At 35.6% G+C, this 27,033-nt stretch overlaps 1 protein-coding gene across 2 annotated transcripts; it reads left to right on the top strand.

Annotated features, from left to right (window-relative positions):
* The first annotated feature begins 10,349 nt into the window (after window positions 1-10,349).
* vegfaa (vascular endothelial growth factor Aa) lies at window positions 10,350-24,716 on the top strand. Of its 2 annotated transcripts, XM_016548430.1 has the most exons (7): window positions 10,350-11,060; window positions 12,804-12,846; window positions 14,832-15,028; window positions 15,334-15,410; window positions 15,907-15,939; window positions 22,187-22,318; window positions 24,041-24,716. In XM_016548430.1, the coding sequence occupies exons 1-7, from the start codon at window positions 10,995-10,997 to the stop codon at window positions 24,057-24,059; spliced, it is 567 nt and encodes a 188-aa protein (XP_016403916.1). In that variant the 5' UTR covers window positions 10,350-10,994; the 3' UTR covers window positions 24,060-24,716. The 2 variants fall into 2 exon arrangements, with proteins under 2 accessions (XP_016403916.1, XP_016403917.1); XM_016548431.1 differs by lacking the exon at window positions 22,187-22,318.
* Window positions 24,717-27,033: the final 2,317 nt, after the last annotated feature.

The following is a 27,033-nucleotide window of genomic DNA, read 5'->3' as shown; positions in this document are numbered from 1 at the left end:
TTCTGAGAGCGCATTGAATACATTTGCATCAATACTTTTTCATAATTTTCATTTTACAGACCATTAAGAACCCTTACAAAACTTACAAAATGGAAACCGTAAAAGAGAACACAATAAGTGATTCCAGTGACCAGTAAAATTCCTCTTCTTGTCATTTCAATTCAAATTTCAATTCAGCTTCCTGTGGGGTGTGGCTAATTAAATTCATCACAAATGTACAAAGGATTGAGAGGGAATAAAGAAAGAAAATGAATAGTAAAATAATTGTAATTTATTGTAAAGTAATGCATTTGAACTATTTGAATATGCACACATTCACTCTTAATTGTTTGTCTAATATTAAGGACCTTTGTTTTGTTTGTCTTTTAGTATGTCAGTATGTTTTTTATTAGTTGTCAAATAAACGTTTAGCTACTTCTTTCCTCATACCCTTTTATCATTGAAACAGAAGCCCTCGCAGTGTAAAATTTATCATTTCAAATTGTTACCATATTTGAATATTTTTGGGGTTGATTCAGTGATATTAAATAATAGTTTGTGACTTGAATCATACCAGTTCATTTAGATGCTACCATTTTTTTAGGTTACCAATTTTTGGTAGCACTTCAATTCAGGGACCAGTTCTCACTATTTGCTTATTATAATGCATATAGCATATTTGTTGTTTGGACAGTTTTTGTACTTTTTTTTTCTAATTCTGAGAGCGCATTGAATACATTTGCATCAATACTTTTTCATAATTTTCATTTTACAGACCATTAAGAACCCTTACAAAACTTACAAAATGGAAACCGTAAAAGAGAACACAATAAGTGATTCCAGTGACCAGTGAAATTCCTCTTCTTGTCATTTCAATTCAAATTTCAATTCAGCTTCCTGTGGGGTGTGGCTAATTCAATTCATCACAAATGTACAAAGGATTGAGAGGGAATAAAGAAAGAAAATGAATAGTAAAATAATTGTAATTTATTGTAAAGTAATGCATTTGAACTATTTGAATATGCACACATTCACTCTTAATTGTTTGTCTAATATTAAGGACCTTTGTTTTGTTTGTCTTTTAGTATGTCAGTATGTTTTTTATTAGTTGTCAAATAAACGTTTAGCTACTTCTTTCCTCATACCCTTTTATCATTGAAACAGAAGCCCTCGCAGTGTAAAATTTATCATTTCAAATTGTTACCATATTTGAATATTTTTGGGGTTGATTCAGTGATATTAAATAATAGTTTGTGACTTGAATCATACCAGTTCATTTAGATGCTACCATTTTTTTAGGTTACCAATTTTTGGTAGCACTTCAATTCAGGGACCAGTTCTCTTTGTTTGCTTATTATAATGCATATAGCATATTTGTTGTTTGTTACTACTTATAAAGCACATATTAATGCCTTATTCTGCATGACCATATTTTAGATCCCCTAATCCTTAAACCCCATACCTAAACTTAACAACTACCTTACTAACTATTAATAATCAGCAAATTTGGAGTTTATTGAAGCAACACAGTTAATAGTGAGAATTGGTCCCCAAGCTAAAGTGTGACCCATTTTTTTAAATGCAGTCTCTGTAAATAGTAAAAATGTACATTTTGGCCATATCTGGTTATTGCCCCCCTCACTGTCTGTGGTTACAGCCCATTATGTAATGATCATTCCAAATCTATCAGACTTTTATTCATCTTTGAAACACAAATTAAGCTATTTTGAATGAAACCCAAGAGATTTCTGTCCCTCCATTTATAATCCATCCCACCAAAATATGACGCTTTAAAGTTTAAAGACGTTGTAAAAATACTATAGCATCAAATATGGCAAACAGAAGCTCAACCGTACTTGTGTGACACACGTAAACAAACCTCACTGGTTTTCAAATGAGCTGCTGTTTACCATATTTGATGATCTCTATGTATGTGTGTCGATCAATGCATATGTATGAGTAAAAGCCTAAACTAAGTCTCTGTTCATCATATAAAGCGACTGTGTCTCTTCAGAAGACTTGGACTAAACAGCTTGATTTATATACTGTAGGTTTCTTTTACGATGTCTTTTTGTACTTTTCGATAAGTGAAACTTTGGTTGCATTGACTTTCAATGGATGGATGTAAATGATGAGAAAGTAATGAAAACCGTTATTTGTGGTTCAAACGTGGGTTTGGAATGACATAAGGATGAGAAAATCAGTTTTGGGTGAGCTATCCCTTTAAAGCTCCTGAGACTGGCATCCTGGGATCTGCCAAGCTATAATTTATATAGCACTAGAGACAGTCAATTACTGATTGTATTTCTGTACCATTTATTTACAGTAGTGGTTCTCACTGGTAAATTGCAACCCAAAACTGGATTGCAGGTCTGTTCTGACAACAGGGAAAATGATTTAATGGTAACAAAACGACCCATAATCATGATTCATGCTTATGATAAAAAAATAAATAAGGCGTATAAACTTTTTTGTTTTATTTGTCTAATTATTTTAGTTAGTGTAATTTTAACCACTTCAATATAATCACAAGCTCTACTGTACAGTAGGGAAATGCGTTCTGATTTGTTATCCAGTTGTGTCTGCACTACTCTATCGGATGTGCTGATGTTTAGTCTTCTGTTTGCTGTATTGTGGTTAAATAAATCATATTTTGAGATAGTATCCATGGTCCGAATTGACTGGTGAATTGTGATTGTTACAGTATGTGCTATGTGTTCCTCAACTGTGGTCTATTCTTATCAGGTAGTTCTGTGACGGTACAAGTCAGTTTTGTTTGCATTCAATAAGCCATTTTCTAAACAACTAGAGAATTAAGGAGGCACTCAAATTTAGCCTAGATGAACCTAAAACACAGTAAAATGAAAGATTAGCATTGATATGAAGCAGCCGGGTCAGATTTTCTTCATTCACAAGAATGCACTGACTTCTAGACATGTTTTTTTTTAGGCATGTCTGGTTGCCGTTGTGCACTTGGTATACTGTGACACCATCTGTGGTCTTGGCTCAGAGTGCTGGGAACTGGCTTACAATATTACATTTATGATGGCTATTTATACAGGGGGGGTCAACAGGACTTTTTAGTTTTATGAAACAAATTCCTGTGGATTCCATGCCATGTGTTTGAGATAAACCTATAGTAAGTCACTCCACCAGCATGTAACCTCTTTCCTAGCTTAATCAAATTGGCATTTACTCAATATCTACATCATATATCCCATCTTTTATTTTCATAATTCCCTTAAAGCTGCAGTCACTGTTAAACATCTCAGGCCAAAAGAAGAATCAGCATTTGCTCTCAATTATTCTGTGCTGTTTTATGTGGCCATTAAGAAAACATATTGCAGAACTGTACACCAGGGAACATGTGAGATGTGAATGAAACACTAATAAGTAACACACATAAGTAATGGTGCAGCTGTTAGGTGTCTTCATAACATTTGGAGTGTTTAGATGTCCACTTTATAGTATATACAGACGCAGTGTTTGTATACATATAACTTGGTGTTAGTTTAAAATCTTAGAGGGCACGTGGTGAACTCAGTGATGTTAAATTCAACATTTTAAATGCAGTCCAAAACTACAGTTTGGGAGGTGCATGATTATAATTCCCCAAATTACAATGGAAAGATATATTACCTCACTCTTAAAAAAAAAAAAAACACACTGGCCCTGCCCGAATACTGATGGTCTAAAAACCGTTTTTATGCACCAATTTACCAAACTCTTGCTTGAGAGTAACACATGGCAAGGCTTGGACTCTTTCACCAACAATTTGCCATTTCTTTTTCAAACAGTAATTCCAACCCCTCCATTTGTCTTCCTCAGTCTTTTCTTTTCAGTGGGCCCCTTTAGAAACAGCCAAAAGGTTTGGCTACTTCTCCCTTTCAGTTAAAAAATAAAAGTGATAATAATTATATATATATATATATATATATTGACTTGAATAAAACCAGTTAATTTAGATGTTACCATTTTTACTAACAACAGAACCTGAAAAGGTAGGGACCAATTCTAACTATTAACTAGTTGCTTATTAGCATGCTTATTAATAACGTGTTGGCTGTTTATTACTTATTAAGCACATGTTCTGTATGACCATATTCTACATCCCTAATCCTACCCAATACCTGAACCTAACAACTACTAACTATTAATAAGCAGCAAATTAGGAGTTTACTGATGCAAAAGTCGTAGTTAATAGTTTGTTAATAGCGATAATTGGACCTTGAAATAAAGTTTGACCCCTGAAATGGTAACAATCCATTCATTCGCCAATCCAGACCTCGTTTTATTACTCTCCATCAGTCGCTTCATTCGTAACTAAGCCATATTCCAAAGCTACTCAACTTGAGCTTTGAAGAGTTCTCAACTGCACAAGCTTGCGTCAGATCCTTACCTCTCTATAAATCTCTCAGCTGGCAGCAGCATTCAAGAATCAAATATTTGTTTTAAATCATTTATAAGCAGTTTGTCCAAATCCTAATGCAGCTTCAACACACACACACACACACACACACACACGCACACACAAGCTTTCTGCAACTTTCACTCCCTCACTTACTGTTGTTACAACTTCAATACACCTGCATTGTTTCCACTTTCTGCTCCATTCTGTTTCAGTTATTTTCTCATTTGCAATTCGTCTAGTTGTTGCAGCACTTGCTGCATTTACTTTTGCTTGCTCTAGTGAAAAATAAATATACTTAAATGTATTTGAAATACATTGATTTCATGTTCAGTATACTACAAATACATTTACATATTTATGTACTCAATAGCAATACCCTGCGATTGTACTTTTAAACTGGTATACCTAAAGTCTGCTAAATTGGAACAACTAATTTTGTACTTAATGCACTTTAATTGTGTGGAAGTAGTGCTGAAGTCCAACTAAATACTGAAGTATATCTGATTGTGTTAAAGTGGAACTATTGCAAGTGTACTTCAGGTACACTTTAAATATCTTGCATTTAAAGATATTATTCAAAAATCATACAATCCTCATCAATAGTGACATTAAAATACATTTTAAGCTTAACATTATGAAATGTGCATTGTGCACAAGTAGTACTTAAATAACGTTTAATTATAATGTTTATATCAGTAGGCCTAAGTCTCGAGCGATATGTCGGTAAATATGTTAATAGATTTGAACTATACTTAGCATGAAATACATTTATTTTAAATATATTACTTTTTTACTTGGGTGTGCCAGATAAGTAAAAGAAATTCAAAGTGATGACCAACATAAAACAAATGCTCTTCAGTGTTATGAAACTTCAAAAACTGTATCTTGTCAAATTGTAAAATAGTCATAATACAGTATAAAGAAATATAAACTGATAATACAGTATTGAATAGCACTTAATAAAATAAAAGATTATTTTGAAATGATTTAAAAAAAAATAAACACCTGTGTTTTTAGTTTGTTTTAAATAACTTAAAATAACTAATTCAAAAGAAATTTAAATAAAGGGTCTCAATAAACTGATAGATTGCCTAATGTAAGATTTATTTATTTTTTCATTTGACTGTTATTTTGGACTCCATTAACTTTCATTGTGTGGTCAAAAAATCTTGGATTTTTAATAATATCTTCTTTTGTGTTTCACAGAACACAGAAAGATGCACGGGTCTGAAATGAAATTAGGATGAGTAAATTGTCAATTTTGATTTTTGGGTGATCTGTCTCTTTAAATGAGTTAGCAGTGTCACTACTTTTAGCTAGTTGCTCCTAGCACAACTATTATCTCTATACTGAATACTACGTTCTCATAGCTTGAATTGAGTATCTTTCTGAAGACCTCCAAGCAAGCCAGCTGACCACTCTTATACAGCTGATTAGACAGACTATTACAGACATGTGAATGGACTAATCAGTTTTTTGGAATCATCTGAACCATGATCAGCCCTAAGTCAGTTACAGGACAGAGACAGAGCTCAAGACTCTGTGGGACACGCTGACCATCGGTTTGTATTTCTCCAGCAGGCCTGTGTGTGTTTAGTGTGGGTGTTGATGCTGACAGGGCTCATTAAGTTTCTCTGCCCGTACGTTAACATGCTCCTGACATCAGCAAAAGCTAGGGAGGCTTTTACGCTGCAGATGAACCTGCATGTTGTTCTTCAATTAAATCCTGTAAGGAACGCCGCACCAGGAGTTCACCACGTCTCCCTGCTCATGTCATTTCACCGCCGAAGGAACTTCCCCAATCCACACTCTTCAGTTCCTCAGTCTTCCTCGCTGTAACTCTCTCCATTATTATGCAATGCGTTTGCAAGCTCTGTCTTGATCTGCAGCAGCTCATGTTATCGTTGTGACTCCCTTGGACATGAGGCCCAGACTAAATATTTTCACAGAAAGCATGTGAGACGTCTTAAAGAACTCCGACCGGCCTTTAGGATTAAGGAGCGGCGTTTGTGGGTAGTTAATGCCGTGGGTAGGGTCAGTCCAGCAGAGTAGGTGTGTCCAGTCCCAAGAGAACGGGTTCGGATATCTGACTTAATTTCACATATCAATCTTTTGCGGCTTCACATTTTATTTGGAGTGCAGCTGTGAGTAGTATGCTTGCAGAGACTCGTGATGTGAATTATCAGAGTGTGTCCTCCGCTCTGTGTCAGAAACTATCAGGCCCTTTACAAAGACATAATACACTCAGACTGTTGGACAAGGTGACAGATAAACCTGGGGGACAGACCTTGGCTGGAGTGAGGTTTTCGATGCAAAAATCACTTATTAAAAAATTGAGCGGGAGACTGAAATGTGAGAAAAGTCTAAGAAAAAGATTGAATTTAAATCTAAATATACATTGTAAAATTGATTTGAAAGTTGAAAACAAAGATTACTGGAGTATGTTTTACAAGAAAATACAATTTCAGCCTTTCTACTACAATGTTATGTTTATTTCAATGTTTCTCGCTGTTACTTTGCAATTATTCGATTTTTTTTGTGTAGTGTAGAAATTAAATCTAATCAGAGTTTGCATCCTCATATGAGTATACTATTAAAATCAGAATTAATTTCTTGCTCATTTTGTCTGTCTGATTCAGACAGTCAACAAGATCATCCCATAACAGTAACAATTTTCTGTAAATATGCCTTGGTTATGGTCAGTTCAGTTTTCTGTTATTCACAGTTAACTGTGAATATATAACTGAGACCAGCTGTGATTATTAGAACAAGAAATGTTCTGAATAAAATTACTCAGAATTTCTGAGTATTCCTTTATTTGGCAGTAGAAATGCAAGAATCCACATTTGGCGGAAACATGCTTTCAAAACTACTTGTGGAAAGGCACAAATCAGGAATATGGGTATAAAACATCCCAATAGCATAATATGAGATGGAATACAGTCAAGTTTAAAGAGTGTATGGATTCATCTTTCCCCAAAAAATATAACTTTCAATAAGCCACAGGATCTTTAGAGCAAAGACTGATCATTGTGTGTGTGACATCAATATTAAAAGTGTTCCAAAGATCCAGACTGTTACATTTTGTAAGTAAGTAAATAAATAAAGAACACATAAAACAAGTAAAAAATTTCACAATTTTGGTTTCAAGGTGACAAGGTTCAAAATCACACCACCAAAGTAAGCTGAGGTTTAAGCACAGGAAGATTAATGTCCTGGAATAACCCTGTTAAAGACACAACCTTAATCCAAACCTATCTGGAGGGACTTTAAAAGGATTCTGCACACTTTGATTAAGTTCAAATAATTGTGAAAAAATGTCCAGCCCTGATGGTGCAAAGTTGGTAAAGATGCAACCACATGACTTTAATTCAAGCAAAAGATACTACCATTTACATTAACTCTGGTTGTTATCCAATTACAATAATTTGATCAATGCATATTTTGGGTTACTTTTCGTTTAGTGGTTTCTAGATCATTCAGCTGAATACATATGTGCTGTCAAATAAAATGACACTGTTACTCTTGTACATAAGAGTATTAGATTGGGTTACGTGCACTGTACAAATTGGTAACCTAGAGTTGTTAACTTTAAAAGCTATTTCTACCTGATTTAACCTATAAAAATTAGATTTGTTGGAATAAATTCATGTATTTGGGTTGATTCAGTGATATTAAATCATATTTTTGACTTCAAACCAATTAATTTAGATGCTACCATTTTACGTAACCTTTTTTTTCAGTGTGGTTTGCTGAATTGTATGGTATTGGATTCTATTGATTTGACTGTGAGGGCTTTATTAAGAGCTATTCAACACAAAATATATAGTTTGAAAAGTAGTAGCTGCTCTTACTATGCAAACACTTGCAAAGTTGATTTCTTTAGATTGTCAGCATGCTAGGCAGTGTCTACACAGTGCCCTCTATGGGTAAACTGAATAAATGGCCTATATGAGGAGAACCAGAACTTGTACTGCTCAAACAAATGAATTCATTAATTCCTTTATATGAACACAAGCTATTTCTCCTCTCTACTAGCATAAGATAATTCATTCTCACTTAAGTTCAGAAAGCTATTGAAACGTTTTGCCTTCTTCTTTAAATGCAGTGGCTGCTATTGTCTGTTGGGTCGCTCTTTTAGTCGATGCCCCCAAAAAAGCTTATTAAAGTTCTACTAAGAGCTTATTCATTATATGAAATCTGTTTTTCAATCAATGAATACCTAGTACTGTTATTGTGCCAAAGCATGAGTGCATGGTTTACTAGTTTAACAGGCCAAAATTTTCCACAGTGAGAAACAGCAGCGGTGCTCCCGCCCTATTACACTTATCACTCGAGGATCAAGTTAGCGAGGATAAGGACAGAGCATAAAGAGAAGGAGACTTTAAGTGGCTGGCAACCATAGTAACAGAGTAAAGTGCCTGACTCTGAGCGCTGTGGGAGAGTAGGCTGTGACCCATCTGTGTCAGGGAACATGGGGAATGAGTATTTTTGTGTGTGTGTGTGAGTGAGAAAGAGGTCATGGTGATTTCGAAGGGAAATGAAGCCACGTCTAAATCTCCCATCTTTCTACTGGGGCGCCATCCTTGAGTCTTCACGTACCAGCTGACTGAATTAGATTTTCTCAGCAGTTGTACTCATGGGAACCTGGAAGCCCCAGTATTACCCCCCTGCCACTTCCTACGGCCCGCAGGGAGTAAACATCAGCTCATATTTTCATTCATCCACATGATCCACATTCATTTCAAAATATGACAGGACTGCCAAGCACAGGTATCTGTGACCAAACAGGCACATTTGTGAAAATGAAAAACATTTTCATGTTTACACACCTACTGTATTCATAAGATCTAATATAAATTAGGCATCATTCATAATGCATGTGAACCTGTAATATTAGAAGTCTGTAAATATTAGTATGGTAGTTTAAATGTTTATCACAGTGTAAAAAGATTTGTGCAACCTCTGTGTGACATACTTCAACCTTATATGAAGTTATACTGTTACACCTTTAAAACTCTAAACTAAAGCCAACTTTGACATTATGCACCTATTTAATACTTATTCTGTCATATCAATAAGTTGCAGATTTTTTTCTTTCTTTTGTGAAACAAATATAAATCTTGCTTTGCTTTGTTCTCTTCCCAGCACACTTCTCTTTCAATAGACAAACATGTTGTCAACTTATTTGAAAGCTTGAAAAGCACCAAAGACGTTTGTTTTAGCATAATTCAACACAATTAACCCTTACAGTACTCCCTCACCCAAGACTCAGGGACCCTCAATATACTGTAAAATGCTAATACGATTGAATTTGTTAACATTAATAAACATGAACTAACAGTTAACATATTTCTGACAATCTTGGTTATTGTCAATTTCAAGCTTTATTAATAAATTACTGAAATCAAATGCCGTGTCTGTTGATATTATTTAATGCACCTGAGCTAACATGAACTATCAATCAACTAACATTACCACAGATTATTAAATACTGTAATAGCCTAAATGTACTGTGCATTGTTAATTAATGTTAACAAATGAGACCTTATTGTAAAGTAATTACATATGAATTTCCATATGAAGTTGCTACAGAAAGAACGACTAATGGTTAATTAGCATGAATCAACAATCATTAAGAGTCACATCCTTTTAGTACGAACTGGTCAAACCTGTACAAAACGAATTGGAAGATGTAGGCTACGAGAAAACAGCCTACTGGACCTAGTATAGGCTACGGATTTAATACAGTTAAAATGCTTTCGTTAACCTATACCTATTTTTGTACTATCTAAATAACACACACGCAATGGGAATTATGCATAATTTCCCACCTTCTGAAGTCCTGCTGAAGTGAGTCGAGCCCTTCGCATTGGAGCATCATAATCTACGTAAGACTCCTGCTGACCAATCAGCGCCTGTGTGCCGATACGCTCAAGATCTGCAGCGTTGAGCATTAGAAGCGCTGAAAGACAGAGCGAGAGCAGTGACAAGACCTCCCCATACCGCCAGATAACATCCACAACGTTATGAGACAACAGAAACCAAAGCAATAGCGGAAATAAGACGAGGAGAGAAGGAAACGTCTGCTGCAGTTTAACCAGGGATTGCCATTGGATCACTTTTTTTTTTTTTACCGGCACATGTAGCGTCTTGCGCTTGATGATAAGCATATGCGCAGAAGCCGTTCTCTGGCCCCTATAGAGGTTGCGCTTGGAAGTGTACGAAACTTTTTTTTAATATATTGTTTTGCCTGTGACGTTTTGGAATTAGATATATTAAACGTCGACTTTCCGTTATACTGTGGATTTTAAAGAGGAGGGCCAATATAGTGTGGATTTTCTCCGGTTTCTTTTCTTTATTATTCTTTTATTGTGCTGTTATTGCTATTATATTATATTTTCTGGAGGAGCGCTAACGTCCAAGAAGTTCATTTTAGTGGATTCGACGCAGGTGCTTCGGTCCTGAAGGGCAGAATGGAATTGTTACTTTGACCCACGATATCACACGGTTCATTCATATTCAGCAGCTTCGCTTTGAATAGTTTTGAGAGCCAGAGACTGTTCAGTGACGCTCGCCGCAACACACCACTGGAATTACAACCATGAACTTTGTTGTTTATTCGATACAATTATTTTTTGCGGCTCTCCTTCATCTGTCTGCTGTCAAGGTAAGGGCTGTGCAATTTGGTGGGTTTGAAATTATGCAAGGATAAAGCCATTAATTTTTTATTAATGTGTAAACGAACGGAGGTCAGATTACACTGACGAGGATATAATGCACGTGTCCAGTGCCATTACACCATTTATACACTAGGTTACCCGAACTGAAGTTTCACGTGGAATTTCCTGCTTAAAAGTTAGGCTACTGCTTAAAATAACAGCTACTGTTATATTAGGAATATTTGGCTATCAATACTGTGTAGCCCGATCAGTTCCTATTCTGAGAAGTACAGGGATTTAACATAAATTAGGCAATGGGTTTTGTTAATAAATGCAAATTACTATAAAACAGACTACGTGCTGTAACGGGAGTATACCTATACGGGAGGCTAAATGCAACGAATACAAACACAACATTGACTTTCTGAATTTTATTAGTGCTCTCCACTTAAAATACTGCAACCATCTGCTCTCTTGACGAGAATAATGACAAGATATTACCTGAACGCCTTCGTTTATTTGTATCTCGCCTAATTAATTAATTTACTTGAATCGTGACATGGCAGTGTTTGATGTCGTGAAACATATTTGTATGAGGTAAACTACCGTCGTTTGTTTGTTGGTTGCTTTGTCGTCATTGTCCCAATGTTGGGTGCAGAATATGAAAAATGTCTGCTTGGATATGAAGCAGATGGTGTGTGAGGCAAACCGGTGAGATTCTCACGCAACACCGAGAGCTGTTGCGCCAGTACACGCCACCTGCGGTAACGCGACGGAGCACGCGCTCTCGCGCCAGCGAGACTAATCTGTAGGCGGGAAAAAAGAATAGTCTGAGTTGTAGCAGCAGCATCATTGGCTCTCCGCAGCCGCTTTAAATGACAAATTAACTCCCTTACTAAGAATTTAGAAGATGAAATTCCATTTAAATGAGATTATATACCATGAAAAGAATCTAAAACTGCTTTCTGAAAGCATTCAAACTCCCATAGGCTACTAGATTTGGAAAGCCTCTCTGGTTTTTATGGGTCTGGGGCCCACTAGAGGGCCTCAGCAAACCTCCAAGGGGACCATTGGATGACTTAAAATTATTTAAAATAAATCTAACTTAATCTAATTTAGTTAAAATTCGAAAAGGTTACAGTTTGGGTATATTTGCGATTACAGGGTTTCTTTAGTTGTACCCACACTGGATCATAGTTAAGGTACTAATATGTCCTCTATAGGGGTAGATAAGGTACAAATACCGATATATGCCAATAAATTGACATCATATTTCTTGCTTTTTTATTTGTACCATCAACAGCTGTTGATTTTACTGAAGGACATATGGTTCTCGAAACTTATGGAATCATGAAATCAACTGATGTTTATTGAGACTGCAAGTTTATGTTAATTAGAATCTTAGAAAACAAGCAACTTTTCCATCATTACAGCAGTACCAGAGGAAACATTTTAGCCTAAATATTGGCTGCTCTAAATATTTTATTGGCCAGTGGGAGTCAAAAAGGTTGAGAACGACTACTTTAAACTCTTATAAGAGTCCAAGATCCTTACTAAGCATCTAATTCTAGATTCTGGCCATGTATCGAGTAAATAAAGTGCGTTGGTTGTGTAAAACGTAACGAAATGTTCCCTTTCGAGAGTTTCCCAAGCATTACTATTGGTTTCTTTCAGTGGCGTATAACGTAGGTCAGATTTAACTTGTTTTAGGTATTCTGTGACTTACAATTGTCACTTTTCTGTCCTGACAGGCTGCCCACATACCCAAAGAAGGGATGAAGAGCAAAAACGAGGGTAAGTCTCTTTATATGTGCAGTGTTCGTAAATGTTGAAGTGTGTATGATATGAAAAATGTTTTGGAAATGGCGCTAAGAGTCCAGCACCACCTGGAGGATGTATATGGCAAAGATTAAACTGCGAATGGTTTTATCCCAGTTCTGAGGCAGGTAATAGCCCATCCAATACTGTATGTTTGCTGTTCTCTTTTGTTACGCAACACTCTCTCTCCTTAATCAGTTTAATATCACTTATATAAATATTTGCTTGGACACTCAAGATTAGGAGTCAGGGTATATTTCCCACCCTCATTAGGATCGTCAAAGTGAATAATTTATTCTACCCGCAAGCAACCTTGTGTGGAGTCATTGACCATGGCTGTGTTTGTTTATTAACAAATATTGCGTGATTTATTCCTGATTTGCCCTCAAGGTCACAATTATTTGTTCGCAGTGGACCTGGTTGTTTGTATAGAGTCCCTGTTACGTTTCTGGGGGAACGTGTATTGTTATTTTTACGTCATTCCCAATCTGCTTCCATTCATAAATGCTTTCCCACAATGTAGAGCTCCTATGCTAGACGGTTTTGCTTTGCATTAAATGCACATATTGAATCTTGGTTAGTAGTAGTCAGTCCGTTTATATTTGACTTTGCACTTTGCTAAATAAAGATATGAGATACAAACATCATGGCCATAAACGAAGAAGTGCCATGATAGGGCACTGGGTGAAATGTGGCTGGTACCACCAATTGATTACTAGCAGTTACTGACTTTATCATGATCAGCATCATGAATACAGTTGTGTTTGGTTTTCTTGCATGGCTCTGGGGCACTGACAGATTCATGGGTGGCAGGGGGTGTCACGCAGGGTGGGCTTCTCATGGAGGTCAGGTGTCTGCAGTGAAGCCTGGTGCCACACTGCCTGAGGTCACGCTTTTCCCTGGCAGTCTGCGGGTCAAGAGGCACTGGGGTCAGAGTGAATGATGGGAAGCCAGTTTAGGGAGGTGTACAGACTAGGGTGGGCGTGCAAGTGGGGCACATGTGCTGGTGTGTGTGCCTCAACATGTGTGACATGCCTTTTTTTGCCCACTTGGGAAAGTCAAGTCCCCAGTGAGCAGAACAGGCCTGTGTGAGGTGTTATGTCATGGATGTGACATTAACAGTGGGCCTTCCTCAGGAAATATTAGTTTTTGTAAAGAATGGAAACGATTTACTCACTCTAATTTGATTCCAAACACGCATGCTGTTATTTTGACCATGTAACGCAAAAGGAGAAGAATCTTCACGCCGCTCTTTTCACAGTTACCATGACTGCTGGCTATAAAAAGTAACACATTTTGGCAATTTAGTAAAATATAGTAACTTTAAATGTAATCCTGAATAACATATTAAGGTTAAAAGCATAATCACATACTTTACATGTGGCTTAGTATGCTAGTTAACACATCAAAATAAGTGTACTTCTTTAAAGCACAACAAAAGATTAATAAAACAATGATTTAAAATATACTTCAAAGTTAAACTTTTAATGTGACACTATTACATGTACACTTTTTAAAAGTGTATTTAAGAATGTTAAGAAACAGTCATGAAATTCACCTTTAGTTGCATTAATATTATATTATGTCTAAATGTACATAAAAAAAAAAAAAACTTTTAAGTGCACTACAAGTGCACATTCAATGCAATTAAGTGCACTTCTTTTTCACAAGGGTCAAGACTTCTGAAATAGCTTTTATGAGAAACAGACTCAGTCATGGTCATTATGAACTGTCATTACATGGAAAAGAGCTGCATGAAGATACTTCAAAACTTCTCTTTTTGTGTTTCACAGAAAAAAATAACAGCATACAGGTTTGGAACGACATGACGGTAAGTAAATAATGAGAGAACTTCATGTAAACTGTACCTTTAATTTGACAACAAAAAAAAGAAAGAAAGAAAGAAAAGAAGACATCGGTAGTATGATAGTGACTGAACTCTCACTTTGCTTCCTCTTTAGTGATTCCCTTCATGGATGTGTACAAAAAGAGTGCGTGTAAGACGCGAGAGATGCTGGTAGACATCATTCAGGAGTATCCTGACGAGATCGAGCACACCTACATCCCGTCCTGTGTGGTTCTCATGCGCTGTGCAGGCTGCTGCAACGACGAAGCGCTCGAGTGTGTCCCTACAGAGACCCGCAACGTCACCATGGAGGTGAGACTGGTTCAATCCAGCGCGCGCAGTCCTTCACACTGCTTCCTATGACTTCATGCTTGCCCAACATGGGGACAGGGAGGCGGTGTTAACTGGCATGTCAGATATGTTGTTTACCGCTGCACACTGTGTTTACACCGCGTTTATGTGGCTGAAGTTGCTCTTGGCCACTGTTGAGGCCTGGTCTTGTCATTTATTCAACAGTGTGTAAAATTAAATAAAAATGACAAAGTACACTCATATAGTGCATGAATGCATGCTTGCATACTAAATGTGATTTTTTATTTTTTTGTATATTCCTGTAGGTACTGCGAGTCAAACAACGTGTATCGCAGCATAATTTTCAACTGAGTTTCACAGAACACACCAAGTGTGAATGCAGGTACGTCTCTAAAACTGAGATTAAATGCATCTTCAGGAAATAGTTAAATCCAAGATGTAATCTGTCCATTATTCTCAAAGTTTACTCACTTATTGTTCACTATGCTGTTATTTGTTCTGTTAGAGCACAAAATCTTCAATAATTCAATACACATAAAGATATTTATTGGCATCTATGGTTCCATGAAGAGCCTTTAACATCCATGACATCTTTTCATTGGACAAAAGCTTCTTTATAGTGGAAAAAGTTTCTTTGGATTATTAAATTGTTCTTTAGACTTAGGGAAAAAATGGTTCTTTTAAGAACTGTTCACTGAAAGGTTCTTTGAAGGAACCAAAAAATGGTTCTTCTATGGCATCACTGTGAAAATCCCCTTTTGGAACCGTTATTTTAAGAATTTAGTAAGTAAATAGTGACAGAATATTTATTTTGAGTGAAGTGTTCCCTTTAAATCATGAAAAGTGAATTAAACCTCTGTTGCATCTGTCTTTTTTAGGCAAAAGGTAGAAGTCAAATCAAAGAAAGAAAAGTAAGTTGAGTTTTATTTTTATATTATTATTATTTCCAATGTCAAGCTTTTGGGTGATTTTAAGATAACATATCTTTCTGAAATGGTCAATTCTTCCATTTTTCAACTTGGACATTGTGGGATTTGGTTAAGATTAATTTGTTCACAGTGTGGACGGTTCTAGATGGTGCATTGCATTTCTAAACACACAGCTAAAAATTGCAATGACTGGGTTGATTGGACGGCGATGAGAAGCAGCCAGCTGGACACTATGTTAGCAGTTAGCACAGTTAGCACTTAGCAGTCAGACTATTAGCAGTAAAGCTCAAGTGATGCAGTATATCTCTAGCTGCACGCCTGGGCAGACCAATCAAATTGAGAGCATAACATACTTTTAGGAATGTGTTCCAGTAGGAGCTAGTCTTTCAGACTTGATTTGTCAGTGGGTCAGTGTTTATATTATGTACATGACTCACAGTAAGTGCAGCTTCAGCAGTCTTTACTGTCTGTATGTGAGTGGAGCGAATGACAGCTGAGATGATGTGGGTGAGAAATGAAAGTGTGCATATTTTCATCATTGCCAGATTCATGCTGCTTGCTTTGTCATAACTGGTGCATCCCATTTGCTTATTGTTCAACACTAGTGTGTGAGAGCACTCTAAATGAACTCAGATGTCCACAGTGCCAGCACAGTTCACTTTGTAAACACACAGTACTGTGAGTTTACTTTATTTTCACTTAAATGTAATTCCAAATATAAAGTTCCAGGACATCCAGCTCACAGCGTCTCAAAGTCACCTGGACACTATATACTGTATATATTTGTCAATCTTCAGCCCTAAAAAAAATAAAGAAATAAAATAAATCTTAAACTTATTTTATTTCAGCTGAATAAAACATAATAAAAACGATAAAATAGAACTTGTATAATAGAAATATAAAAAAAAAACACAAAAACACAACAAATTTACTACTTTAAAGGAGACATATTATGCCCCATTTTACGATATGTAATATAAGTCTCTGGTGTCCCCAGAATGTGTCTGTGAAGTTTCAGCTCAAAATACTCCACAGATCATTATATCATTTTGAAAATGCCTATTTTGAGTGGAAGCGGAAACACGCTGTTTTTCGTGCCTGTCTCTTTAAATGCAAATGAGCAGCTGCACCCCGCCCCTTTTCCCAGCTTTTCCAGCTTTTGAGCTGCGCCATTACAGCTCATACCTGCTAAAAACAGCTGTTTTGGTTCTGATTATCATGTTTATCGCGCTGGGCTTCCCAAAACAAAGTTACTGGGTTAATCTTTTTCACGTTTCCTTGGTTGTTAGATGCACCGGGGACCTGATTATAGCACTTAAAACCTGGAAAAGTCAGATTTTCATGATATGTCACCTTTAAATAAAATTTAAATGAAAATTAAATCTAGATCAAAATATTATCAAAAATGGTAATATTTGACAAATATAACAAACCCTGTCTAGACCTTCAGCGCTCCCTCTACTGGATCAGTATCGCCACTGAGTACTAAAAGTTCACAAGCATTGTCCTAGCATTATAAAGAAATAAATGAGTACATATTAAATATAACAAAACCGTGGTATTATTCATTATGATGCTCAATTGTTTGCTAATTTTGTCGCAAATATATTGTGAGAATTCATTACTGTATATCGCCCGGTTTACTACCGCAGCCGCCTCGACACACCCTCAACCCCGTTTGCCCACAACAAAGCTAATAAAGTGAAACACTCGACTGTTCTTACACCCATACAGTCAAATCAGCTTCCACTAAATGATACAACAGCCGAATCCCTCCTAATCCTCAGGCGCAAATTTAAGACTCACTGCTTTCAACAGGACTTAATAACGACTCAACACCCAAAACAAAACCTGCTTTTCCTTTTATTTGTGTTGGACGTCTTTTTATAGCTAGTGCGTCTCTATTTCTGGCAGATAACCATTCATAATTTAATGCTTCCCATCTGCTAAACATGGCAGTATCATAAAGAAATAGTAATTATGCAAGTCATTTTGGATAAGAGCATGTGCTAAATTCTGAATATGTTTCCAGTCACAAATTTCTCAAAAATAAAATAAAATAAAAATCTTGTGACACTTGCATGTTTGTTCTGAAACAAACACATTTGAACATATTTTAGCACATTTTACCATATTTAAATATTTAAAAAAAAGGTTTGCAACAGCAATGTGAAAAAAATGTTCAAATGTTCAAATAATATGCCTTCAAATGTGGTCAATCTAATTTTAGATCAACAAGTCGAGTGTTGAGCTGGTCAGGTGTCTGCCAGTCCTCTCTGAGGTTTTACAGCCCATGGTGCTTGTGTTAAAGCCTGGATTGCTCCGTATATATCTCTTACGAGCTCTGACCTGCCGATAACGGAGTCTTTTATAGGATGGTTGCAGTTTTTCTTTTGGGGCGAGGCTCTGGTGCTTTATGGCAGCTGTAAGATGGAGTCTGTGAAGACCACCCGCCGCTCTCGCTCTCCTCACACCGCAGTTGCTCAAGTCTGACCCTTGCCTGCTTCCCCACACTAATCATAGTAACAAGTGTCTGTCGTTAACCCACTTTTATTTTTAGCCTTTTAAATAGTAGGTGATCCTGAGACGGAGGTCATTGTTGGTTACCTTGAGATGTTTCACAAACCTCGTTTAGTGCTATTGTGTCTTAAAGGGATAGTTCACCTAAAATGAGGCTCAACCTCAAACTGTATGAATTTCTTTCTTCTGATGAACACAAAAGAAGATATTTTGCTAGTTTCTGGTCCCCACTGACTTCCATAGTCAAAGTCAAAGGGGAGCAGCAACTGTTTGGTTAACTTGTTTTATTCAAGTGAAAAATATGATTTAATATTGATGAATCAACCCAAATAGATTAATTTATACCAAGAAATCCTCATTTTATGGGTAAATATCTCTTGAAGGTAACAATTGCAGTGTATATAACAGAAATATCAAATCAAATATTCTGAAAAAAAAAAAAAAATCACACAAAAAGGTTTTTTGTTTTGTTTTGTGCATCCACTAAAAACCGCCTTGACACCAGTTGGTCAAATGTCATTTCAAAAATGGCTCCGAAAAGCGATGTTAGTGCTGATAAAGCTCTTTTTGCTCATATATTTGATCTAATGGAAGGAAGGTAGGTTCAGGTCAGGGAATGTTCCCAGTTTAATTGGATGAGCGACGGCCGTGTGCGTTTCTGCACCTATAGGTTAATGCGAGCGTACAGAGATGGATGGGGTTAGCTGAGAGGGCTAAATGAAATCCGTTGGTCATGGGGCTAAGCGCCGGCTCTCTGCGTGTCGTCTCTCTCAGCACGTAGGCAGGCGCTCACGCGGGGGGCGGGGAGCCCAGCGACTCTCGCTTCTGATTCACAAGCTCAAGTTCAGCTCCTTGTACTTCGATCCTTACCTCTAAGCTCCTCAAACACACACACACACACACTATGGCTCAGTTCCTTCAGCTGCTTATTTGTAGAGTCTGCCGTTGATTCCTCATGAGGACTGTCCGTGATGTGCTTCTCCTCGCTTTAATTGCTGGCGAGTAGGGTTGTCACAATAGGATAATTTTAGTGGTCTGTACTAATACCAGTGGAATTTCACAATTTTCAGTACAAATTTTAATATAACAGCAAAAATGAACAATGAATATGAACTTTACTTATTTAAAATACTAAATATGAAAAAAAAAAATTGGTTAAAAACTGTAGCATATAGCATTTGCACTACCCACCTTAAGGTTTCTTAATGTTTTCTAAATGTTGTTAAGATTTATTAATTCTTTTTAATGTTTATGCTCAATAAGGCTGCATTATTTGATAAAAAATACAGTAATATTGTGAAATTGTATTACAGTTTAAAATAACTGTTTTCTATTGTAATATATTTTAAAATGTAATTTATTTCTGTGATCAAAGCTGTATTTCCAGCATCATTACTCCAGTCTTCAGTGTCTATAACAGCAAAAATGAACAATGAATATGAACTTTACTTATTTAAAATACTAAATATGAAAAAAAAAAATTGGTTAAAAACTGTAGCATATAGCATTTGCACTACCCACCTTAAGGTTTCTTAATGTTTTCTAAATGTTGTTAAGATTTATTAATTCTTTTTAATGTTTATGCTCAATAAGGCTGCATTTATTTGATAAAAAATACAGTAATATTGTGAAATTGTATTACAGTTTAAAATAACTGTTTTCTATTGTAATATATCTTAAAATGTAATTTATTTCTGTGATCAAAGCTGTATTTCCAGCATCATTACTCCAGTCTTCAGTGTCACATGATGCTTCAGAAATCATTCTAATATGCTGATTTGCTGCTCAAGAAACATCTCATTTCAACATATCAATGTTGAAAGCTTCTGTTGTGCTGCTTCACATTTTTGTGGAAACCGTGATACAAAGTTCAAATGAACAGCATTTATTTGAAATATAAATTTTTTGTAACATTACATGTCTTTAAAAAAATTCACTTGTAGTAGTAAAGTAGTATTTTTATTAAACAAAATGTAAATTAATTATTATTTAAATTATTGATAAAAAAATAAAAAACTTATAAAATGTAGCGTTTACTAAAAAAGTATGTTTTTTTAAAAGTATCAAATTGGTACCAAAGCACTTTTGACATCCCTTGTGCTGATTGATCTTTCTCAGCATGACTGTCCGCAGCTTCATTTAGATGTCCTTTTCTTGCGTTATTTTCCTGTTTTGCAGAAAACCCAGAGTGGGGAGGGTTAAAAGCCGAAAGAGAGCGAGAGAGGGAGATTCGGGCGATCTCAGCGCCTCGGCTCACCTGCGCTCAAGCAGTATTTTGCTCTCAGTCATTGGCTTTATTTCAGGGCAGCTTGTTTGCTCTTTGTAATCTCACTTGTCCTGTCGGCTTAAAGCCCCAGTCTGCATTTATTTGTACTCTAATTGGCCCACGGCCCGCAAAGAGGAAAGCAACCAAAGGTAAATAAACAGAGGTTGCATGGCTGTCTCTCTCTGTCATTATCATACTAATGTGCCGCCACAGATGGGATGACGCCATGCTCATGTGATCCCTCACCTGTATTTCGGCCCCTTTGATGTTTCTGAGAACAGCAGTTGAATTTCTCTCCTGTAGATGGGCTTGTCTTTACTGCACTGAAAACAGTGAAATGACTTTGTTATTTATTTAATGTGCATTTTTATTATTGGTCTAATTGAAAATTCGGTTTAAACCTCTTTTGTTCAGTTCAAGGCAAATAACACTCCTCATAGAAAAAGAAAATAAATCAAATAAACAATAAAAATTGTATTTTGTGTGTGTTGATGTGCAGAACACATACTATTTTTATTTTTTTATTTATTTTATAATTTTTTGTGCATAAAAGAAAAACATGATGCATATTTTAAAACAACATCATTATAAAAATTAAGGTATTTCAAAGTTGCCTTTATATTAAGTCAACTAAATCAAATATTGACTAATAAAATGTTTTTAGTTTTACTGTAAGTGAAAATTTTACTTTCATTTTACAGCTGGTTTTGATTTTTTATATTATTATATTGACCTACATTAAATAACATTTTGGCTTATTTCTAAAAAATATATATATATATTGATTAGGTATGGTATGGTCTTTATAATAAATAAAATGTTTACTTTGTGTGAAGGTTTTTGTCTTTGGGAAAATATTCGTATTAAACCAAAATGTAAGGTTTGAATTAAAAACCAAAAACAAATACATTTGCCTGGTTACATTTGTTGGTTTTTCCAGTATAGGTGCAATTACACAATTAAGAAAGCCACATTTTTAGAACAGTTAATGTGTCTATGAAACTGTTTTTAGTTCAAAACTGTTCAAAATTTGTGCTTCTGTGTCAAGTTTCTGTAGTTGAACAAACCACTTTAGCAGACATTGCTTTTGCTTCATACTGCTTTCATTCGTGTATATGTGAATGTGTGTATGTGAATGTACTTGTCTGTCAGTCCAATAACTGTTCCTGTCTGATTTCAATGTTGCAGCTATTCACTGTGTCTCATGTGTGCTCACTAATGGATGAATGAATTAAGTCATTATTTGCTCTCATCACACACAATCTGCCACTAATGCTACCTATCTTCAAAACAAAGCAAAAAAGGACCCACATTTGTGCAGTGAATGGAGGTGGTGTGTGATGGCGAGGTGCATGAGTGTGTGTGTGTGTGTGTCTTCAGCTCTCTGCCCAAATCACTAGTGCTTAGATGTCTCTCTGTCTCTCCCTTCTGCTTCCCTTGCAGCCACTGTGAGCCTTGCTCAGAGAGAAGAAAGCGCTTGTATGTGCAGGACCCCCTCACCTGTACATGCTCCTGCAAATTCACACAATTGCAATGCAAGTCCAGACAACTTGAGTTAAACGAAAGAACTTGCAGGTTTGTTTATGAACTGTCACCACGTGCAACATGCATCTTCTCATCCAGTCCCATCTGAAGATCTGAAATGTGCATGCATATAGCGCTTGTTGCATTTTCCCTTCTATACTGTATATGCATGGTGACGTAGTGTGTGTGTGTGGTGTATTGCGGTGAGAGACATTTAATGTCAGAATCTGGTGCATTACTGCTGCACACTAATAGTGACATCATGTTTTGGTGTTGAGCATAGAAATGATTAATAGTGTATGAATTTGCTGGTATTCTGTCAGCAATCAACATGATTTTGTGTTTTTGAGTAAACAGGCAGGGATGCTGCATATGTGTGTGTGTTTGTCTGTGAAGTGCAACTCACACATCCTGCTCTCAGTAATTCGTTGGTTTTTGTTTTTTATCTTGTCATTTTATGTTCATAATAGTATTCTGTCAGCAAGCAACATGATTTTGTGTTTTTGAGTAAACAGGCAGGGATGCTGCATATGTGTGTGTGTGTGTGTGTTTGTAAAGTGCAACTCACACATCCTGCTCTCAGTAATTCATTGGTTTTTGTTTTTTTTATCTTCAGAATTTAATTTGGTATTATTGATTTTGCCATTATGTGCAAAATCATGCCATTATCTGTACATATTTCAGATACCTAATATGAGATCTTGTTGAATTATATATGTGAATATATAAGTGTGTCCATGCTGTTTGCTTCTCATCAACTGTCCCACTAATTTAAACTGTTCGACCATCTGTTAGCATTCTGTATATGTTGTCCAAATGTTATTGTTATGTTTTGTGGAGATCGCAGCATACTTTGATCCTGTGATCGTTCCACCCAAACCAAATTTTTACCCCATCCAAAATTATTTTTTACATAATTTTACATAACCGCTATACAGATAAACAATGTTTTTGATTAGACTTCCAGAAATTGCGCTTAAGTATTAAGTGCTCTTAATTGTACTGAATGTTCACTTGTAGTGTACTTCAAATCTTAAAAGCATATAAAATACTGTACTTGCTGATAATCTAAGATTAATGAAATAAAAGGCAGCTTAAGTGAATTAAAGAGAGGGACTTTCATGACTGCTTCAAAACATACTTAAGTACACTTTTAAAAAGTAATGACAAATTAAAGTTTTAAATATAATTATGTTTTACTTTTTGTAATAAGTACAATTGTTTTTATGTGTTGACTAACACACTGCACATGAAACGTACTTGATTATAATTTTAACTACAGTGTCTTATTCAGTAGCTATTACTTAAAGTTAATATATTTTAAATGTATAAATGTGTAATTGCAAATTTATTTAAATACATGAAATACAAGATTCAACATAAATGCCAGTACAAGCAGTGCACTTTAATTATAGAACTACATATAAAGATGTACTTAAGTCCTACGTAAGTGGATCAAAAAATCCCTGTAAAGTTCAGCTAACTGCAATTTAAACTTAAACTTAACATGCAATTAAATGTCAGAAAACATTACATTTCACACTTACAGTATATTCTTTGAAAAAAAAAAAAAAAAAAAAAAAAAAAATTATATATATTTCATTGCAAGCACTACTTTTCTATTGTAAACACAGCAGTGTGGGAAAAGACTCTGATTAACTCTGATTGGTTGGGGGGCTAAAAAGCACAGATCAATAAGCGCATAGGCTTTTCCTGACATATATTGACACAAATTTCATGCAGATCTCTAACCAGTCCATTGTTCTCTTTCAGATGTGAAAAGCCAAGATGATGAGCGGCGCGGTGAGCAGAACAATGAATGAAGGAATTTTTTTTTTTACGGCACAGCACTTTTTAAACCTGAGGATGCATTCCCTGGACGAACTGCAAACACTAGCCTGAACGAAAGACAGAGAATGAAACGAGGGCAGGAGATACCACCCCGATGTAAATTTTTAAGATATTAATATATGAATATATAGAATATATATTATATATATTAAATGACAATGACAATGTGTGTCGCTGCTATCACCTACAAACAAGTAAACGAAGACGCTGCTTGGCGTGTGAATGGGATATATTTCAGTGTCGCTGCACCTGGGCCTGTGATTGGACAGAACGCAGTGAGGTAAAGCTTCACTGGATCGGCCCGCTGTGGATTCATATTTAAAGACTCGGAACGAATGTCCATGACAACCTCCAACCCTTTATATGAATAGTTACAGACTGTCAATCAAAGGAGAGGAAGTGACATAATAGCGATTCTTTCTGGGTCCAGGCATGGGATACAAATGCCGAACTATCTCTTTCTGTGATGTCACTCTTACTAGGATGAAGTCTTAGTCAAAAAGACACCTGTACTGACTAACATCCAATAGGACTTGGTGTGATAATACTAAAGGGATATTACATATATGTACATATGGAGATTAAAAAAAAAAAAAAACATATAAATGTGACAAAATGCAAATCGATTCTGACTTTTGCTAAGGAACAGACTCGTTCCATTCACCGCAGTAGTAAAAGATAACTCAAATATTTAAGTTTGTAACGTTTTCCAAAGAGAATATTGCACAGGACTTTAGGAACTGTTCATTACCACACAATATCTGTGTATACATATCTAATATCCCTTTGTGTAGTTCACTACATCTAATTTATAATGTTAGAATAAGTTCAGTATTCTGTGTATTTAATTTGATCTATTTATATACAGTGTTATTGTTGATATTGTTTTGATTTGTTTCCTATCGACATCGTCACCAATCTGAAAAACTGTGGACGGCTTTATAGAACGAAAGACAAAAGAGAAACAAACACTTCAACATTCCTGAAAGCGCCTTTTTTTTTCGTTTATTGTAACGTTTTTGTATGAGCGATCAGTTTGGTGGAGATACGAGGCCTTCGGACGAGGTTTTAGGATCGAAAAACAAACATTCTCTTTGTGTGAAAGTGCCAGAAATGAGTTTTTGTTTGTTTGCCATGTACAGCCACATTTTCAGTATATTTTCACAGTAATATATTTATTGGTGCTGTTAAAATATTAACATCCTTTTGTGTTTTTAGTATAACTAGTAAACATATTTATTTTCAAATGATATTGTTTTTTATTAAAGCAAAAATGGATTTCTGTTTGGCGAGTGTGCTGTTTTTGTCAGTCGCACGCACTGGCTTTATTTCCAAGATGTTGGTACATTTATAAAAGTAATAATAAATTATACATGTGCACTCACTGTAGGACAAAGCAAATGCAAATGACACTTTAAGTCGAGATGCTGTAAAGCAATAAAGACGATGCTTACTATCACATATTCCATAAAAATCTTTAATGAAACAACTCAGATGTATTTAAAAAGAAAAGAAAAACTAGGGTAAAATTTCACTTTCACTTCAGACATTGAGATGGCAAATACATGGAAACTGCATAAAAATCATCACTGTGTGTGCTCACATCATATTTTTTTTTTCTCAAAGATCTGTGAAGAATTACCATCATTTACACACCCTCATGTCATTCTGACCTTGTGCTGTTTTCTTTATTCTATGAAAACTAGCTTCACGTTTCCATATAACAATAGTGGATGGTTATTTCTGCTTCCAAGCTCCAAAAAGCACCAAAAAGTCATACTGACTCATACTCTGTATTTTAGATCTTCCGAAGCCATTTGATACGTTTGTGTGAGGGGGAAAAAAATTCTGATGTATTTTTTTTTATTTTTTATAAATTAATGATGTAGCATGTGTTGTAGAATAAAACATAACAATTAATTGAGCTTGTGTTAACCATAGGCCATATTTCAATCATTTAACGAAGGAAAAAATAAGTCTTTAAATCATTATGTCTCATTATTGTGCCTATTTATTCATCAGTTATACTCATCTTGGACAGCCCGTTAAATATATTATACAATACGTCAATATGTAGACATATACAAAAGAAGAATGAAATTTATAAAAACAGGACCATGATTTGTCTGCATTTTCTGCATTGGATACCAAACTACTGATCCAGACATTGTTTTACAACAGCATAAAAATGAAACAGAGTAAACTGAATCCCAAGGTTAATTGCACATGCTTGTTAGATAATAAGACTTTAAGAAACAATTTACTTATGAAACATCCTTATGAAGGTTAATGAGATTACAGCACCTTTTACACTTGCCATGTGACTGATACAAAATCCTGATCAGGATTATAAGCACTGCTTTATTTCATTGACCTTTGGTTGTGTCTAATGAATGTGAGGAGATTCAAACCAACGTTCACCATCAGAAAGCTCTGAGAAGCTGTGCTGTTTGGCTTTTAAATCTAAAATAGATTTTTTTGTATTAATTTTTCCAGCCCTAAAGATGTCTGTGAATAAAATGTTTTATTTCTTTTTGAAATGTCAAAGTTTCTTTTCACCACACAAGAAAAGTGTGTACATTGATTTATAGTGCCAAAAGAACAGCAAAACACCATTAAAGTACAATACAAGTGGTCCATACAACTCGTGCCCTACATTCTGAGCCCTCTGAAATCATATTTAAAAGAAAAACGATAACTGTTGTTTTTAGTAATTTATTTATTTTTTCTCTTGCAATTGCAGTTCTCTTGCAATGACTTTTTTTTACCCTCAGGATTCTGAGGGAGGAAAAAAAAGAAGACAACAGTGAAATAGAAAAAAAAACCTTCTCGTATTTTTTTAAACGCAATTGCTAATTAACATCTAGCAATTCAGAGTTTATCTCTTGCATTTTTGAGTTTATATCTCACAATAC

This window comes from Sinocyclocheilus rhinocerous, unplaced genomic scaffold, assembly GCF_001515625.1.
Source record: "Sinocyclocheilus rhinocerous isolate Xijiao unplaced genomic scaffold, SAMN03320098_v1.1 scaffold764, whole genome shotgun sequence".
NCBI classification, from domain to species: domain Eukaryota; kingdom Metazoa; phylum Chordata; class Actinopteri; order Cypriniformes; family Cyprinidae; genus Sinocyclocheilus; species Sinocyclocheilus rhinocerous.
The sequence above is the reverse complement of the archived record's forward strand: the minus strand, read 5'-3'. Positions and strand labels throughout refer to the sequence as shown.

Bases quoted from the DNA above. Each gene is read 5' to 3' on its own strand.
- vegfaa (XM_016548430.1), top strand. From the start codon at position 10,995: ATGAACTTTGTTGTTTATTCGATACAATTATTTTTTGCGGCTCTCCTT. The intron at 12,847-14,831 runs GTAAGTCTCTTT...CTTCCTCTTTAG, and splicing joins GATGAAGAGCAAAAACGAGG to TGATTCCCTTCATGGATGTG. The intron at 15,940-22,186 runs GTAAGTTGAGTT...CTTCCCTTGCAG, and splicing joins GTCAAATCAAAGAAAGAAAA to CCACTGTGAGCCTTGCTCAG.